We start from the raw sequence: 17,500 nt of genomic DNA on the forward strand, positions 1-17,500 counted from the left end.
AGAGGCACAGATCTCTGGGTGATGGGGGCGCTTTCTCCTTAAAGAATGTGGGACAGATCAAAGCCAGCACCCCACCCCTACAATAGGTACTAAGCAGGAAGGAGGAGGTAAACGGGCTTTTGGCCGGTGACGGCCAGCCCTGAAAATGAACTTCCTAAGTGTCGGCCCTCTCAGGAAGTGGCAGAAGCATGGGATGCGTATCTCTTCGTCCTGGAGAGAACCCTGTCGTGCTTCCTAGAGCACCTGGAGAACGGGGTATTAATTACCAAATACACACACACACACACCCCTTTACCATTCATGACAAACGCCTTTTCTTCTTGAAGACCTCTCTACATATGCTAGTTCCCAAAGTCAACTACATGCATTTTAAAATTATGAGTCACTTTCTGGGGGCGGAATGAGATACGTCAACTGCTTGCAAGGAAGTGACTTGGTTTAAATGTTGATAAAATATTGAGAAGCAAACATTTAAAAAAAACCTTCAGCAAGACTGCTTCTGCAAATAGCTTTTGATTAGTTGGGGCTTATCTCCAAGGTACCCCCACTAGTGGCCTTTATTTTTCTAAATGCTATTTTTTCTGCTTGCAGTCAAATGCTTTTTCCTGCTACTTACAAAAATAAATGCTTGTACTGTGCTCAGATCATAATAGCTCATTAGAGGAGGCTGATTTTGGACCCAGACTACAACCTAACACCAGAGGGCTGAGAGGGCCTCCTTGAACCTCCTGCCTTGTGAGTGCTGGCTCTCTAGGGAAGCAGGGGACTGAGGACCAGGGATTCAACCTTCTTAATTGTGAACCTCATTAGTGATGGTTGCTAAGCAAAACACACACCTACCTTCAGTGCATAGGAAGGAGATAAACAGTACGTCACAGATCCTAATGACTTGGTGCCCAGGGCGACCTTTAATTACGATATTTTTGTTCTCTTATACCTTAGTCATTAATGTAGAAAAACAAATTAGTTTATTTTTGTGGACCACAGCAGATTCATAAACTGTCTTCCAGTTTTTATATGTCTGAATCGTATTTCATTCTGATAACCTACACACACTTCACTCATTTTCCTGTGTATACATCTGTGTGGCTCCTGAATTCGAGACCTATGTGTGGAGGATTGGTCTTAAAATGGTTTAGTTTTATGGGCTCTTTGCTCCAAAAGATTTAACCACGCTGTTTTGTTTGCAATTCACTTTCAAGAAAAAGAAAAAAAAAAAAAAAAAACACCTCACATTACTTTCTCAACAATTCATGTTGGTCAGAATCTCATTATTGGGAAGTGTTCTGGTATAGAGGATGAGGATCTTATCTTACAGGGGGTGGGATAAATCGTGGGGACATGTGTGAGTGAGGGGCTTGGGGAAGGCCCTCTGTGTCTGAGTGTTTCTGAACCCTGACTCCATGTCTTAAGACCACCGCCCCGCTGCCTATCACTCTCAGCAAAATTCTTCTCTTTTAAGAAGCAAAACAAGAAGTCAGTCACTTGGAAGCATTTCATACAGAACATTTTATGCCGTTTTGGTTTTTTTTCCCCTCACTCCCTTCACCCTGCCCCCCACCCATTCCATCCAGGGACAGGAAACGGTCCTCGATGTCTGTTCTGAGCTGATGGGCCCACAACATAACCACCCACTGAAACGTGCACGGAGTATCTGGGGATGACCTTCTGGATGGGGGCTTAGGACAGCCCAAATAAAACCAAATAAATTAAAACTGCAAGAAAACTCCAAGCAAAAGAAAGCTTAGAAACAAACAAACAGATAAAGTGAAGCCCATGGCAGGTGAGGTGAGTGAGGCCCCTCCATAACGGGACAGGGGAAGCAGGAGAGGACCCCGGCAGCGGGCTCCAGGGGGGGGGGGGGCGGCCAGGCCCTCTAGGGGACCGCAGGCCCGGGAGGGGCCCCTGGCGAGGGCAGCGCAACATGAATCAACATAAAGGATGGTGCAAAGGAAAAGAAGCATTGCAAATAAAAAAAGACATGTAACATGTGTGCCTACCATTTTCCAGATAAGAAGGGGCCGTACCTTCTGACGGGTCTAGGCGGCGGGCCCGCCGCCCGTGTTTGGAATTGTTGTGCACAAACATGTTGTCAGACACGGCCAGCACGTGGCCGTCCACGTTGACTGTTGTCGACACAACAACCTGCGAAGATGAAGCGGATGTGAAACGAGCTGGCGGAGGGACAGACAGCCACCCGCTGGGTGAGACAGAAGCCGCCGCCGGCCCCACGGTGCGCCCCGAGCCACGCCCGTGTCCGCTTCCGCACGGCCTCCCGGGCCGCCAGCACTCGCAGCTTTTTTGGTTAGTGGGGGTGGGCGGGCTGTTTTGCTTTGTTTTGACTCAAGATTGCTTCTCCTCAAAACCTGCTACACTAATTACAGTTTAATCTCCTATTATGCTAACAAGTGAATTCAATTCAGAGAAATATTCTTCTAGCCATTAGATTCAGAAACACCCCTCCAGCCGCTCATTTTAAAGCTGCTGTTTTGATTGATCTGTTCACATATTGATTAGATAGTTTATCTAATTAAAATTAGTTCACTTGAGACTGTCCTCCCTTGAAGAGTTGTGAGGATTCAGGGTTGCCAAAAACAGCCTTCCTAAATCAGAAGGACTCCGGCTACCCCAGCCCATCATCCGTGATCCCTGGGTCGATTTGAAAATTACATCTAATGTCTGGTAACGAACCTTCCTGAATCTGAAAAGACCAAGCTGAATATGAGTAGTGGCAGTGTTTTCAATCCAGAGCAAGCATCCTTTCTCAAGTTCACTGCGGAGACTGGCAAGGACCCTGGTGCCAACGCCCTGCCGACCCCGGGCACCTGCCCAGGTAGCCCAGAAATGGCACCCTTTAATGGACTCGGGAAACGAGAATCACTACCCGGCCTTAAGGTTTTTCTTAAACAGAGGGGGGCCCATGCAGTCCATTATTTCCAGAAGAGCTGATATGAGTAGCAAAGACACGAGCCCTGGTTCCGTCTGGGTCTCACAGCAGGACTTGTGGCTGGAGCCAGCATCTGGGGTGCCGGGAGCCTGGCCTTGGCCACATGTGGGCAGTGGTGAGGGCCAGCACCACCTCAAGAAGCACAGCCCCACAGAGAAACATGCAGCTGGACAGGAGAGGAGGGGACCAGAAGGGTTCCCAGTCCACGTCTGCTCTCCCCGCCTGGTCTGCACATGTCCAAACACGCCCTGGAAAATGACCACTGAAAGCCAAAGCTACAGCGAACCTTGGTTAACAGAACGCTGGTTCATCCCATGTAGCCAATGTACCTCGCCAATGTAGGACATTAACACCAGGGGCAACTGGGATGGAGGGGGTGCCCAGGGGGCACATGGGAATGCTCGGAACCTTCGTGGATTCTTCCCGAAAGCCTAAAACTGCTCTTTAAAAAAAACAGTCTACTGGGACACCTGGGTGGCTCAGTCAGTTAAACGTCTGCCTTCGGATCAGGTCATGATCCCAGAGTGCTGGGATCGAGTCCCGCATCAGGCTCTTTCTTTCTCTCTCTCGCTCTCTGACAAATAAATAAATAAAACTTTTAAAAATAAAAAACAGTCTATTAGAGGGGCACCAGGTGACTCAGGAGTTAGGCATACGACTATTGATTTCGGCTAGGGTCATGATCTTGGGGTTGTGGGGTTGAGCATGGTGTCAGGCTCTGTGCTTACCAGGGATTCTACCTGAGATCCTCTCTCCCTCTGCCCCCCCCCCAAAAAAAGTCTATTAGAAAAAAATAAGTGATCAAAAATTAAAAAATAGCATTTTTAAGGGTTAAAAAGGTCAAAGCTGCATACACACACACACACACACATATTTGAATACATGTGTAATTGACTTTTTCATAAAGAAAATCTCAGGCCCCACAGGAAGATTGTGAAGCAGGGGCCGTACCCACCACACCCCCCAAAACTCCCTCCCAGGGGCAGCTTCCTTGATGCTTCTCCCCTGGGTGGGCCTCACCAAGACTACTGGAGTCTCACAGTATTGGGCCCCTCTGAGCCTCAAAACACTGTGGGTACCACCATCGGCATCCCCAGTCCAGCCTAGACACATCATCCTCTTCTTGTCGACGGCCACCCACCCACAGGGCGGGCACCTGCAGTGCCTTGGCCACCTCTGCCCCCAGAACCCAGGGCTTGGGAGGACCTGCACCATCACCTGAGCGTGAGGCAAGGCCACAGAACGAATGCTGAGCCAGACTTGACCCTCTTCGAGTTCTCAGACCATGATACGTTAAAGAAGCAAGAAAGGTAAAAATAAAAATAAAAAAAGGACACTGTTTTGCTCTGTCATCTCCAAATAGGTCAGTCACCAAGGGAAAAGTGTGTGGCTCAGCAGAGGAAGCAGACAAGCTGTGTTTTGCTTCTTGGCCTGGGCCAGCCCTGCAGTGCACCTACAGGAAGGTGCTGAGTCTGTGAAGCCAGCTGGAAATACTGTGTACAAACTCTTCTGAGAGGCAGGAAGACGAGCTAAAGAGAGCAGAGCAAGTCCTTCTAGTAACTGTGGGCCCACTTGCAACTGAGGGTGTGTTGGCCAATGGCGAGTGAGTGTGCACCCTTCCACTCTGCTCCGATGGGCAGATACCACTGTGAAGCCTGGTGCCAGAAAGTTGGAGGCAGGCCCAGCTGTTTACAAGAGACACTGTCCCCACCTGCAAAGCATGACTGTGGACCAGGCCACAGACCCTTCTCTGATTGGCTGGTTGGCTGTAAAGACAAATGTCACATGTCCTAAAGGACTGGAATGTAAGTTAAATTGCTAAAGATGACCTTGAGCAGTTTGAGGGTAAGTCATCCAATCTAGCATCATTCCCACTAGCTGCCAGATTCCTCTCTGGTTGGTAGGGACTAGCAGCAGTTCTGTGTCCCGGCCTAGAATATTTTCACAATTAAAATCAGCAAAATAATCCACTGTGCGGGGAGTACCTCTCACCCTGAAGCAACCTCCTAATCATTCACAAAGGCAAGAAAAATATGCACTCAGTGACGACCAATCCAGGTCTTCCCTCTCTCCTTGAGATGAGATCCTCTGAAGCAAACCAGAATATGAGTTAGCCTGCCTCCAGCAACATGGCCTAGCAATTGGGCAAGGGTGTAAGGAAGCAAGAATACATCAACCCTGAGGGAAAGGAAGCTGAGCTGGGGGAACATTCTGGAACATGTAGAGGCCCGCATCAAACAGTGCAGCTCCCTTCATGAGGGGGGCCCAAGGTCTTGTGCTTACCCAACAGGCTGCAGTATGGCTCTGCCCCATGAACAATCCACCCATCGATCCCTAAGAGAAGACCTTTGGGCATGGGCTCCAAGTTCTCATCCGTTGTGCATGGCCACGTACGGCTGCGGAAACAGGCTACCTTATGTACTAACGTATTTGAAGAGATTCTGAAACAGTCATTCGGAAACACACCTACAAGACTCACCATGGCTGAACGTCAGGGGGAACCCGTCTTAACCTGCAGCTGGGAGAACTCTGACCTCCAGACACCTGGCAGCCCAACGCGGAGGCCGGGCGTGGCGCCACCACTTTGAGAGGTGCACCTTGTAAGCCAAGGTCACATTTTCAGAGCAAACCCCAGTGCGCACAGACTCGATGAATCTGGCGTACTGAAGAGCCCGAATCATTTTTAAGGCAAAGTGATTTAAATACTGTATCAAATGGACCGATTCGGGTTTGCTCCCAAGCCCTTGGAGAACTAAAGACTGTTTTCTGAACAATCGAAACATCAGAGAATTCAAATTGCATGTTAAAAGTCCGGACCGTGGCCCGCGTGTCTTTGAGAGATGTGTACCTGGAATCTCCGCATATCTCGAGGGTTGCCTGCATTCTTCAAACAGTTCTGATTGCACTTGAGGAAAAACTTTAGAAAGAATCTATAAAAATACAAAAAACGGATATGTGTTAGGGTCATGAGACAAACTCACAAACTTTTAGAAAGACACTGTTGCGTGGGGAGTGGTGGAGGTTACCCGCCACCACGCGCTCGCCGCCTGTAGGGGGCGGTACTGGGTCCGACCGCCAGCCCTGATGTCCACAAACTTAACGTCTGTCTTGACAGTATGGGTCTCCAAGCTTTAGGACAGCATCTGCGACTTGGACTGGCCATTCCCTGCCTGGATCTTCGCACGGTAGCCACTGGGGGACTGTCCAGCCCAGACGGGGCTGCAGTTTTGGCAAATAAGTGACAGTTTTGCCTAGTGACATTTGGGCTTCGGGTAGATGACAAATAATTTCTTAGGATAGGTATGTCCCAAAGCATCCCCATCCTAAAAAACTGTTGTTTACCCATAACTCAACTGTAACTGGACATGCTCAACTTTATCTGGCAGCCAAGTCGCCTAGGTAAACGGACTTCCCAAGATGAATTTTTAAAAGTTACAGTCGTTGCAACTCTTAAGAAAAGAGAGGATTTGGGGGTGTGCTTTAAGGACTGCAGTGACTTCTGTGAAGGGTCTACATGTGTTTTTGAGGAAATAATCGGTAATTCCAAGCCAGCACTGAAGGATCCCCTCAGGTGGAAAGCAGGAGAAGCAACCCCCAGCCCGGGCTCAGGGCGAGAGCGTTTCTACTTCCCGCCAAGCCCCGCCCTTGTGCCTTGAGGCGTGAAGATTCAGGGGTCCTGACAGTGTGTTGAGATGCTGTGACAAAAACCTCATCACGCTGTCCCCTCCATGCCCGCGTGCTCGGTGACAAGGACAGGAGCTCTGGCTCCCAGAGTGCGCGCATGGGCTGGAGCACCCGGCATGGGGGCCGCGGGGGTCTGGTTCCTGCACCCTTCTGCCTCATCCTGATGAGGCGAGGCCACCGTGGGCCGCGCCGGGGGGCGGGGAGGGGGTCTCTGGCCAAAATACACGCCCTCTTCCGGCATCTGAGCGTCCTGTCCGGCAAGGCTACCAACAAAACTCCTCTCTTTTCTGTCCAAATGTCACCTGTCCTACTTGGGATTATTCAATTTTCAAGAAGTTTCACATGATTTCGTTGAACTCGACCTTACAGTCAAGGTTCCTTGTTGACAATGATCATATCAGAAAACAAAAAAGACTGCACAGACGAAGATTCATTTCTCTAACCGCATTCCCGGACGACTTTTCACCGCAGCCGAAGAAAACCCAATTGATGGGAAAAAGAAGAGTGGCCACTTCATTAAATTTTCTCACATACCGCCAGGCCTCACTATTTTAGGCCAGAATTTACATCTTTGATTAACTCACCTCACCTCTACACTTAGCTCCCGGTGCCTCTCAGCACCATCTGCCACCAGCACACAGTAAGTCACTGATATTCCACCCACCAATTTTTCCTAACAACCACCGTGCAATTAAACTCCACGCGCTCTGCAGAGGTAAATTAGACGCACCTGCGGCCACACTGCATTTGAACTGCATCAGGAAGGCCCTAACAAGGTGAGGGCGTCACAAAGTGATCGTCCTGTCAGGCAATTAGGTTTTCACTTCGGGGACAGCCACATGGTGCAATTATGCCACACATTACCACCCGGCTAATCTTCTGAGCAGGCGCCGGCCCGAGCAGCTCTCCTCTGTACGGAGCCGTCTGCGGGAGCTTTTTGTCATGGGAGGCATTTTTTTTTTTCTTTTTTTTACCCTCCCCCTGCCCCTCTCCAGAGAAGGTTTTTTTAAATTCCTTGATGTCTTTTTAGGCGGTTCACCTTTTGCCTCTAAGACAGCAGAGCGTATGTTGACCAACCAGGGCCATGATGGGGGAGCGGGGCCTGGCGCTCTCTCGGGCCTCCACTACCTCGGCCGCGGGCGGAACTCAGCAGCACAAAGCTGGGCACCCCTGGGCCCCCCGAACCTCAGCATTCTTGGGGCCTGGCTCCCCAGCGCAGGTACACACACTGATTTGGGAGGTGGTGCCGGTAGTCTTTGCTTTGATGCCGAGGGTCTCGTGAGCCGGGGACACACGCGGCACCGGAGGGCAGGACCCCCTTCTCGCGCTCGGGTCCCAGTTACACAGACACGACACGGCACAGCATCGGGGGCCGGAGACAGGAAGCTCCGGCCAGGACGAAGAGGAGCCTTGTGCTTACTTTTCTGCCTCGTCTGGCTCGTGTTTAAGCGAAGGAGTCAGTCAGTCCTCATCCTAAGGAGGATGGCACAAGACAGCCCATGCGTGGCTCTCCAAGCCGGGCCGTGCCGACGTTTGGGGAGCGTGAGGACGCCGGGTGCCCTACTACACGTGAAGTCAAATGACAATTCTCATCCTTTTACTCAATTACCCTGTAATTGGCTTTTTTCCTAAGAACTATCTGACAACCACTTTACATATCTCACTTCCAGAGTCTGGTACACACAAAGGATTTAATACTCTTGTTATGAAAGGAAAAATCTTTCCTATGTCAGAAAATCTTTGGCTTTAACACCAATAAACTCTTTATTACTGCTAAACATGGATTTGCTGCTCGATGGCAAAGAGGCGATAAAAATTCGAACCTGTCATTAGTACATTATGCTTAATTGTGTACCGTGTGCTTTCCATTGCATCTGTTGGCCCATCATCAAAATGACCATTATGTACACTAATTCCCTGACCCTGTCTTTATTTCCCTAAAGAGCCATCAGCTTTCACAGTAGGTACCAGAGTAAATCAAGCTTGAAATATGGGCTTTATTTACTTGTTTCTCTCAGGCAGGAGGGAAGGCAGCTGCCCAGGGCAAACTGCTGCACATTCACTGAAACTCCCCAGTAATATTCTGCTCGGAGACCGCGCACAATCCTGGGAAGTTCTCAGTAGCGATTAGAAGGGGGAGAGGTAGGATCTCATTACTTCGGAAACCAGGTTTCGGCCTGGAGCCCGTGCAGGGATTCACAGAGGAGGCCACAGGCGCGACCCCCAGCGCTCACACACGCGCGCAGGTTCTGGGGGCGCCCCCGTCTCCCTCGCACCAGCACCTGGGAAGGTGGGCACAGGGCCGCGGCCTAGGGAGAGCCGCTGGCTCCAGCCACGGAACCTGCCGTCTGCACTGCAGATCCCCCCGGGGCAGGCCCTCACGTGTGCGGGGACCCCGACCCGGCAGAGCCCGGCCACGGCCGCGCCCGCCAAGCCAGGTTAGGCTCAGTCTTGGCTGCATCCATACCAGCATCCTCCCAGACGGCCGCGGCACCCACGGAAGCACGGGGCGGCGGACGAGGACACCATGAGCGGGGCCACCGTGAGAAACGGGACCAACCGTTTCGACGGGAGCCCACCCTCAGCATCCCCTCTCCCCCAATAGGGGGCAAGCCCCCACCGCAGTAACTCATTTCAGAGTCTGCTCCACTTCTGTGTGTTTAAGCTATGAATTAGTTCATTTATATTTACTTTTATGAAGCTGATTAACCAGAGCTTCTCTATCTGATGAAAATCATTTTAATTGTAGTGTTAGGCTCCTGTGTAATATCCATTACATTATGAACTGTTTAAATTCTACATGGGCATTGTATAAATTGGCCCTTTGTGTGCGCGTAGGCAATTAGGACAAACAGCTCTCCTTTAAACGGCTGCACAACTTTGTGGTGGTGTTCAGGACAATCAGAAACAAAGGAGGCTGCTTAATTGTAATTTAATGGAATATCAAGGAGTCCGTGGCATTAGATGCTGGCAACAGAGAGCAGGAGAGAAAAATTAACTGCAATTATGTTTGATTAAAGCTATCCTTCTCAATAATCAGTGGTCCTGACAGGCCATGGGGCTCTCGTGGGTTCCAGGATGGCAAAAGGTGTTGAGCAATATTAGGGCCAATAAAGGGGATATTAGCATAGCTAATTACAGCCCTGCAAAACCTGTAAAGGGGGCCTCTGTGTATTGTAATGTGTGAAATAATTGGACAAGGCCGTTATCAATTACATAAGGAATGAATTTGGTTTGTCAGAGAAAAGCTGATGAGATGCATTTCATCTGACACCATTCCCTTCCCTCATGTTTCCATAGCTAAGAACTCGCCCACTTGTATCAAAAGCTGCAACTTACCAGTGGCCAAATCACTGATAAAATTATCTTGCCAGCAAGTGTTAGGTAATTAATACCACTCATCCTCACCGCCTTCCCTGCACTGCTGCTTCTCACCTAGCTGAAGCCACTAATCATGTAATAATGATTTTTTTCCCTCTGGTCAAAGGAGAAATAGATTGTCTCCTTAGAAATGCAGTGGGCTTGGCGTGCGCACCCTGGTGATTGAGGAGAAAAAAGGAACTTTGAGCAGTTTTAATTGCTTGCCTTTTGCACGTGGGTATCACTTGTTTGAAATTACCTCCTCTCAGCATTTCGGGAATCCTATATGCAGGGATTTTTTTTTTTTTTTTTTTAATTTTTAATCACCAAGTCTTAGACTCTTCCAGAGCTTGGTCTCACCAGTGCTTGAAAACGTGAGTGACAGCATGCTGCAAGGTGTGAGCCCGACAGGCCGTCCGAGGAGTCCTCAGGCCCCACCTGAGCACGGGCTCAGAGCAAACAGTTCTGGCTTGCCGCAGACCCCTCCCACGTCTCAATTCCAGCCTCTGTCCCCTCTTCTGGCCCTCACCTGTGGGCAATATGGGAAATTTGAGTCAAGAATGAAAAATATTGATATCATTTTTTGGTGGGGGAGGGGGGTAAGGGGGTGCTGCTCGCCTTTCCATTTTAAGGCTGAGCTCTTAATAAGCAACAAATGAAGACGGCCATGGATAGACCTCCGTGTCATCAATCAGAAAACCCAAAGCATCCGAGTGTGAATCATGGCGCTGACAGCTTCCAGAGGTTACTAGTGAACCCCATTCCAGACCAAACCCCACCACGCTTGTAGTTCCTGAATCCAGAATGCAAAACCAGAAGGCTATTTTCATAACACTGCCTTGACAAGAAAGAGTATGGGATACCAACCAGAAAATGTAGCTGTCGAAGTCCCCACCCACTGGTGATGGCCAGGGTCTGGGAGCAGGGCGGGTGGAGGGGGCAACACCTCAATGGTCCAGGGTCTCCTTTGGGGGGCGGTGGAAGCGTCTGGACCCACAGAGGGGTGGTGGTTGCACAATCCTGGGAAGGTACTACACGCCACTGAATCGCGCACCTTAAAACAGTTCATTTTGTGTTCTGTCAATCCACGGCAACTCACCACAGCCCCCAGCCCCCAGCCCCCGCCCCAACGTGGAGGAGCGCGTGGAGAGGAGCAGGGCTGCTCAGGGAGTCGGGGCTGTGGCCGCCCCTGCGCTCTTGAAAGGAAACAGTTAAAGAGCCAAATTAAAAGATAGAGCCTTTAAGAGACTTTTCCCCGACTGATAAGAAAGTGACCAGTGGAGTGCTTCTTTGAAGTCCCTGCTAATTACTGGGAAGTCCCTGAAAGTGGTGGCCGCAGCTGTGGTGTGCGCGCCCGGCCATCAGTCGCTGGAGTATTGATTACTGAGCAATTCTAGCCGATCGGGTTCTGGTGCTCAGAGACAATGTGCTTCCTGCACCAAACCTGTAATGAGCAGTTCCTATACAAGACTACATTCTGCTGACATCAGATCTGGGCACTGAGATAGTACACAGGTCAATACGTATCGGATTTCCAAAATGCGAGGGTCTGAATGTCAGGCCTCTCTTTTTCTCCCTCTCCTGCCATTAGCTATTACAGGGCTCACGTTCCGTAATGCCATACGGGAGGAAAAGTCTGCTCCATTAGGCTGATTTATTCTTCAAATATGCCATGACAAATTGCTCCAACACCAGACTTATTAAATTCTTGTACATTTCAAGTTATGGGTCTCATATACTTGTAGGGCCTGCATGACGTCATAATGAAGGGGCAGAGGGTGACAGTATTGAATTTTACGGCTGTGCCCAGATGTGCTCCGTGAGGGGCCCCCTCCCCTGGCGAGAGGTCTGGGGCTGCCCAGCTCCCCACCGCGGGGTCCCGGGCTCCGTGCGCGCCGGCCCCCCGCACGCGCGGCACCCTGCATGTAAATATCGGTGGACGAGGATTTGAAAACACCCACGGCTTGACTCGCGGTTCAACAATTACTGGCCTTTGTCTGGAGGTCCTGCTCTACTGTAGCCCAGCCTGTCTCTGGCGGACTAGAGCTATTTTACTTCCCTTCGCTGTAGTAACCACACCGCATTAACAATATTTGTACTACAATCACCAAGGGACCCACTTCCCAGATTCTATCACTTCTTTATCTCCTGACAAATACCTCACTATCGAACATTATTAGGTTTAGAGAATTAACCCTTCACGGTCTAGAGCCACACTAGGCCCCACCGTCCCTCCAAAGAGCCTTATCGCTAAATTTCCGCTGTAATGGTTTTTCTTTTCATCACACTTTCACCAGCGGCTGTCAAGAGGTACTTATAGATACCATGATCTTGTACTTTTGCAATGATTCTCATTAAAATGATGCCAAGGAGATCTGATGAGATTTAATAGCTTTGCTGGCCAGTTCAATATCCACCTCTAGAACAGATCCTGCCGAGCCCTCCTTTTGGAGAAATTTGTATGACTTGCATTAAACTTTTCCGGGTGGTTTTAATGTGTTCAGATAAGCAAAACCCAGGTAGACACTCTAAACGCAAACGCATCCGGGAGTACTATGCTCTTGTCCGCTCCCCAACCCGCCTCGCTGTCAGGATTCTAGTTAGTATTTTCTGTAACGGTTCCTGATATTTCATGATACTTTTGATAAGGTTATCTGTTTAAAAGAAGTCAACTGCACAACACAAAAGAAATGTGAAGTGCACTATATTTACACTAGGGTTCTTGTTTCAAGTGCCTATCTTTCTTTTCCTCTTTACCTATTTCTCTATTTCTAATGGGCAATGCAGCATTGACATTATTTCCCCACCAGATCATTCGCCCTGTCAATCAGTCTGTATTTTGTCTTTCGCTGTGGGCTCATTAAAACAGCTTCCTCACTCCCTCTGGACACTGCTCTATTTGCCGGCTCTGATCACGAAGCTCCTTATTTAAGAAAAATGCCAGCATCACTTGGCTCACATCAGATGCACCCCCTGACTTGTTGCCAGCTCTGGGGGAGACTTCTCACAGAGACTTTGTGCACAGAGATGAAGTGCCTACGCGGACCTGAACGTGGGGCTTCACACCCCTCCCACCACGCGCGGGTGTGTTTTTCGGGATCTTCGCTCTTCTTGCCATGCTCACTTCAGACGGCGATGGAGATCGTTCTCAAAACAAATGTGCATTTTTTTAGTTTTTCGGGGTTCCCCCGCCCCAATCTCCAAGTGGGAAAGATGTTGTTCATCTTCTCCTGCTCAGATGCACATCCCCCCCAATCCATGCCAGCTTGCTTAATTAAGAACTATCATCTTTCTGGGTTGAATTATTAATAAAAAAAAAAAAATCACATTTTAAATCAAGCCCATGCATGCACACAGGACACCAGTGTCGAACTTGCCTATGCTGGCCTCTCTCGCCTTTTAGGTCCTGATTAAAAACTTATTAAAACATTATAAATGATTAATGGGAGCACAGCTCTGAGTGGCAATTATTAGTTTTAATGCAGGTAATGCAGCTTAATGAGGGGGCACATGTGTGCAAAGCTTTAACTTCATTACCCCTGCGTGTCAACAAATACAAGAGAAATGTGTGTCCAGGTCATCCATTACTTGAAACAGCACTGAGCCTTCCCCCTTCAGGTCCCTTTGTTGATGAGCCAGGAGCCATAAATTAATCCTGGTCTGCGGCTCAGGGAAGGGCCAAGGTGTTAAAATCACGGTAAACCTCGCTCGGCTCCCCACGCCGCCGTACAGCTCTGCGTGTGAATATTCCACAGATGATCTTTTCTGGGGCCTTCGGCACGCGGGGATTTTTCCCTGGAGTTGCTGTGGGCTGTCATTGTCTGCGCAGAAATGAAAGCTCCCGACATTCAGAGCCGATTGGGTTTCTTTCCTTTCTAGTTTCCAAAGGTTTGTGGAGGAGTTTGGCTCCGGCCTCCCAGCCCCTAATTCGTGTTAGCACGGTGTTCCTAAGTATTCGGACGTGATGCCCACATCCCTCATTCTGAGTGCTCACGTCCCAGAGCATTGCGGGGAGGGGGGCGGGGCGCGGTGGTGAGAGACCGCGCCCGGGGGCCCCCCAGAGAGGCCGGGGCGCATGGACAGACGTGCCAGGCGGTACCCAGCAGCAGGGCGAGCCCGGGGCCGGGAGGCGGCAGGCGGGGAGAGCAGAGGCATGCGGGAGGCCGGGAGCGGGGTGCTCGGGGCGCCGCCCCCGCCCGCCCAGAGCCCACGGCGGGGGGCGCTCCCCCACCCACCTTCTCGCGTCACCTTCCATTTTCTGTTTTTGTGACAAGCAGCTAGATCCGGGCTGATCGCCACTATCTGTTTGAAGAGTATTCAGGACTATTTGCATCATTTTATCGCTAATGTATAATATATGGCTCTAAAGTGAGCCCAAGCACTGTCTTGTTACTGAGCATAAAAAAGTAAGGGCAATAAAGACGCATTAGTCCTCTCAAGCACAGCAGCTATAATGCAAGCGGGAAAGGCTGCTGCTTTGAGTTGAGAGGCAACCTTTCTGCCTGAGTAAGACAATGGAAGAGTAAAGAAAATGTCAAATCAAGAAAAGCTGGATTTAGAGATGAGGCAGCCCAGAATGACGTGGGTGCCATATTTTGTGAAACTATAATGCTGTTGGCAGCAAAGATCCGTGTTTCTGATTCATCTAGTGCCGCATGGCAAAGCTTTGTCAGTCTGTGCAAGGTATAAATAATTCAGGGTGAGAGATGGCAATTACAGGGCCCTGCACAACCAAAATGAATATTTTATGAGGACTAAAACTGCTCTGGAATGAATCATACACACGGAGTCGCACACACATGGAGAGTGGGCTCACATGCCAGCCCCACGAAGAGCACGGCCCGGCCCTACCTCCTTCCAGAGCCTCCACCAGGAGCCCGGGGGCCGGGAAGAAGCAAGCGCGGCCTCCGTGCCCAGGCCTGACGACCCGGCCCTTGAGGCTGCAGGCGCGCGCGCCCCCCGCGCCCAGCAAGGGGGTGCAGAGACAGCGCCCCACGACCTCGGCCGGCAGGCCCTACGAGTTTGGTCTTTAATGATGAGTTGTGAATCAGCACCGTGGCTTTCCTATTGTTTCGACTGTTCGAAGGACTCATAAGTGGGAGCCGGAGACCTTCTTCCGGCAAGGAGGGGATCTGGATTCGGGCACAGGGAAGGACGGTTGTGTTGTCCTCCGTGAAAGCAAGGGAGCTGAGGAGGGGGTGCGCGTGAGCCTCCGCGGGCGTCCCACCCGCACGCCCGGCCCGAGATTCCGTTCTCCTCCGGCTCTTCCTCTGTCTTCTGGACCGAACCTTGTATGGTCTGGGTCGCGGGACTGCAGGGCCCGACCGCGACTTTTCATGCCTTACGTCCAAATTCACACATAAAAGTTGCTTTCCTCACTTTGAAAAGCGGTCCCCTACTAATGGGGGTAGGATTATGCCGAAAGAGAATTTTAAAGGCTGAAAGGATGGTTTCATCTGTTACATTTCCTCCAAAAATGCTCCTGGTGAATGGCTAGAACAAATAACAACATTGTTCACGAGGCCGAGGAGGCCAGTCCCACTGGTGAATGGCCATTGTGTTTGTCCAGCTACTGATACCTGGGCCTTTGTGGGGAAAAGAAGGCCGGGGGCCGTGACATGAACAGAGCACAAGTGTCCCTCTGTGCAGACAGCCCGAGCGGGTCCCTGCCGCGGTGGGAACAGAACACCAGGTCCCTGCGAGGTGGTTTTCGTTAAATCCAACTCCAATGCATTGTTTATGAAAACAAGGCTATTAGGTATATTAATAATTTGATAAATAGGGATTTGCCCTTAATTATTCATGAAGAACATTTGGCAACAGTAAAATTATATTCGCAGAACAGGTTTATAAACCAGCTAATTATAAATTAAGTATGCAAGAGAAAATTGCTAACCTTGAAATTAAAATATTTTATGATTCTGCAATTCCAAAAAAAGGTAGAGAATTATCCAAACTCCAGTGTGAGCAGGGGCCCCACAGACGGCACAGCACGGACCAGGGGAGTGAGAGCAGAGCAGGTGGGCCCGGGAACGTACCCCCCACCCCCGCCACGGGACCACGAGCGACAGTGGCGTCGTGGCCACGGGGCAGCGCCGCTCCACTTGTCCTTCTCGAGTGCAATTTCACAAGGGGACACCCTCACAAAACCAGCATCCGCTCGACAAAGCAGGTGAGCATCCTTACAAAGCCTGTGTCTGCTCTCTGGGAAGGACACGGCACGTCACCTCGGCTGTTGTCAAGCCCTGGCACGTGGGCAGCCTGGGTGTTCCCATCGCTGCGCTCAGGGTCCACAAGGAGGCCCCCGAAGCTCCCCTGCCCCTCCTCACTTCGCTGCCCTCGTGCTGGGGTGGGGGTGCACAGTGAGCTTGGGGTCCTGAGGGACCACACTGTTGCCCAAGGCAGAGGTGCGCAGTGCCACTTGTCCCCACTAGAGGGCCTCTCGCCGCGGCGTCCGTGGGGCGCACAGGGATGCCCTTGTGCAATCAGGACACAGCTCCCCGCCTGCCAACAAACTTGGGACAGACCCTTCCTCCCAGCTGGGTCGTCCCGTCCTCCTCTCTGGTTCCTCTGCCAGCAGACTTCCTTGTCCAGGGGGCTCCGTCCACACCCACCCACCCATGACCTCGACAGCCCCCAAGAGCGAAAGGGCCAGCAACACCCGTCCGTGCAGGAGTTTCACAAACCCTTCCCTTCCTGGTGGGATTCACGAGGACACACACAAGTCTGTCATTCACTCTGCAACAACTAGAGATCCTCACCCTCAATTCGGGCAGATGATAAAAGAATTCAGGAAAGCAACCAGGATGAATTCATTGAAGAATATCCTGTTTAAAAAAAAAAAGTAGGCCGTATTCCCTAACTTCTTTTCCCGTGGCTACGTCGCATGTGCCAAAAATGCAAACTGTAGAGACGCCGTGACCACGGAGGCCTGCCTCCCGCCACTCTACGTGACTATGCCATAACTCGGTGACTCCACGTGCTCGTTCTTCATACTCCTGAAATCCAAGAGAAAATGAGCAAAATGCACCTAAGTGGGTTTTCTTTTTTTCTCTTTCTTTTTGGTCATGAGGAGTCTTGACTTCCCTGAGAATAGAGAGCCCCATGAATCGCTCACATAACAGAGAAAACAGCACAGTGCGCACCTTCCTGCCCCAGCCGCCTCCCTGACACTCTGAGACACGGCTGCGGGTCAGGCGGCCAACCCATCGGCAGGTCTCTGGGAACTCAGATAATGAAAATTTTTTCATGGATAAAATCCTTCATCAAAATGCTAGTGGTGTCACCGTGTAGTGCAGACACTGCAACTTAAAATTAATATACAACAGAACCTTTAACGCAAGGAACCTCCCTGGCTGTAGGTACACGCGCCCCTGAGCGGTGGCCTGGAGGGCCACGACCCCGCTGCCATGACCTGGAGAGCCACAGAAACAGGATCCCCGGGGGCCTGGAACGGACTTCAGAATTTGAGGACAAAGATGACATCCCCTAATGCCAAGAGGGGTGATG

At 50.6% G+C, this 17,500-nt stretch overlaps 1 protein-coding gene across 11 annotated transcripts in view; it reads right to left on the minus strand.

Annotated features, from left to right (window-relative positions):
- Positions 1-17,500, minus strand: part of EBF3 (EBF transcription factor 3) — a 117,999-nt gene that overhangs the window by 34,611 nt on the left and 65,888 nt on the right. For 7 of the 11 annotated variants that reach the window (XM_034986141.1, XM_034986226.1, XM_034986170.1 and 4 more), the window contains exons 7-8: positions 5,796-5,877; positions 2,001-2,145 (exon numbers count right to left, since the gene is read on the minus strand). In XM_034986141.1, coding sequence (XP_034842032.1) covers positions 2,001-2,145; positions 5,796-5,877 — 227 coding nt within the window. The remainder of the gene's footprint in view (positions 1-2,000; positions 2,146-5,795; positions 5,878-17,500) is intronic. The other 4 variants (XM_034986150.1, XM_034986217.1, XM_034986189.1 and 1 more) reach the window with 1 other exon arrangement.

The sequence above is a fragment of the Mirounga leonina genome, unplaced genomic scaffold (assembly GCF_011800145.1).
Source record: "Mirounga leonina isolate KUSES-001 unplaced genomic scaffold, KU_Mleo_1.0 Mir_114, whole genome shotgun sequence".
NCBI lineage: Eukaryota > Metazoa > Chordata > Mammalia > Carnivora > Phocidae > Mirounga > Mirounga leonina.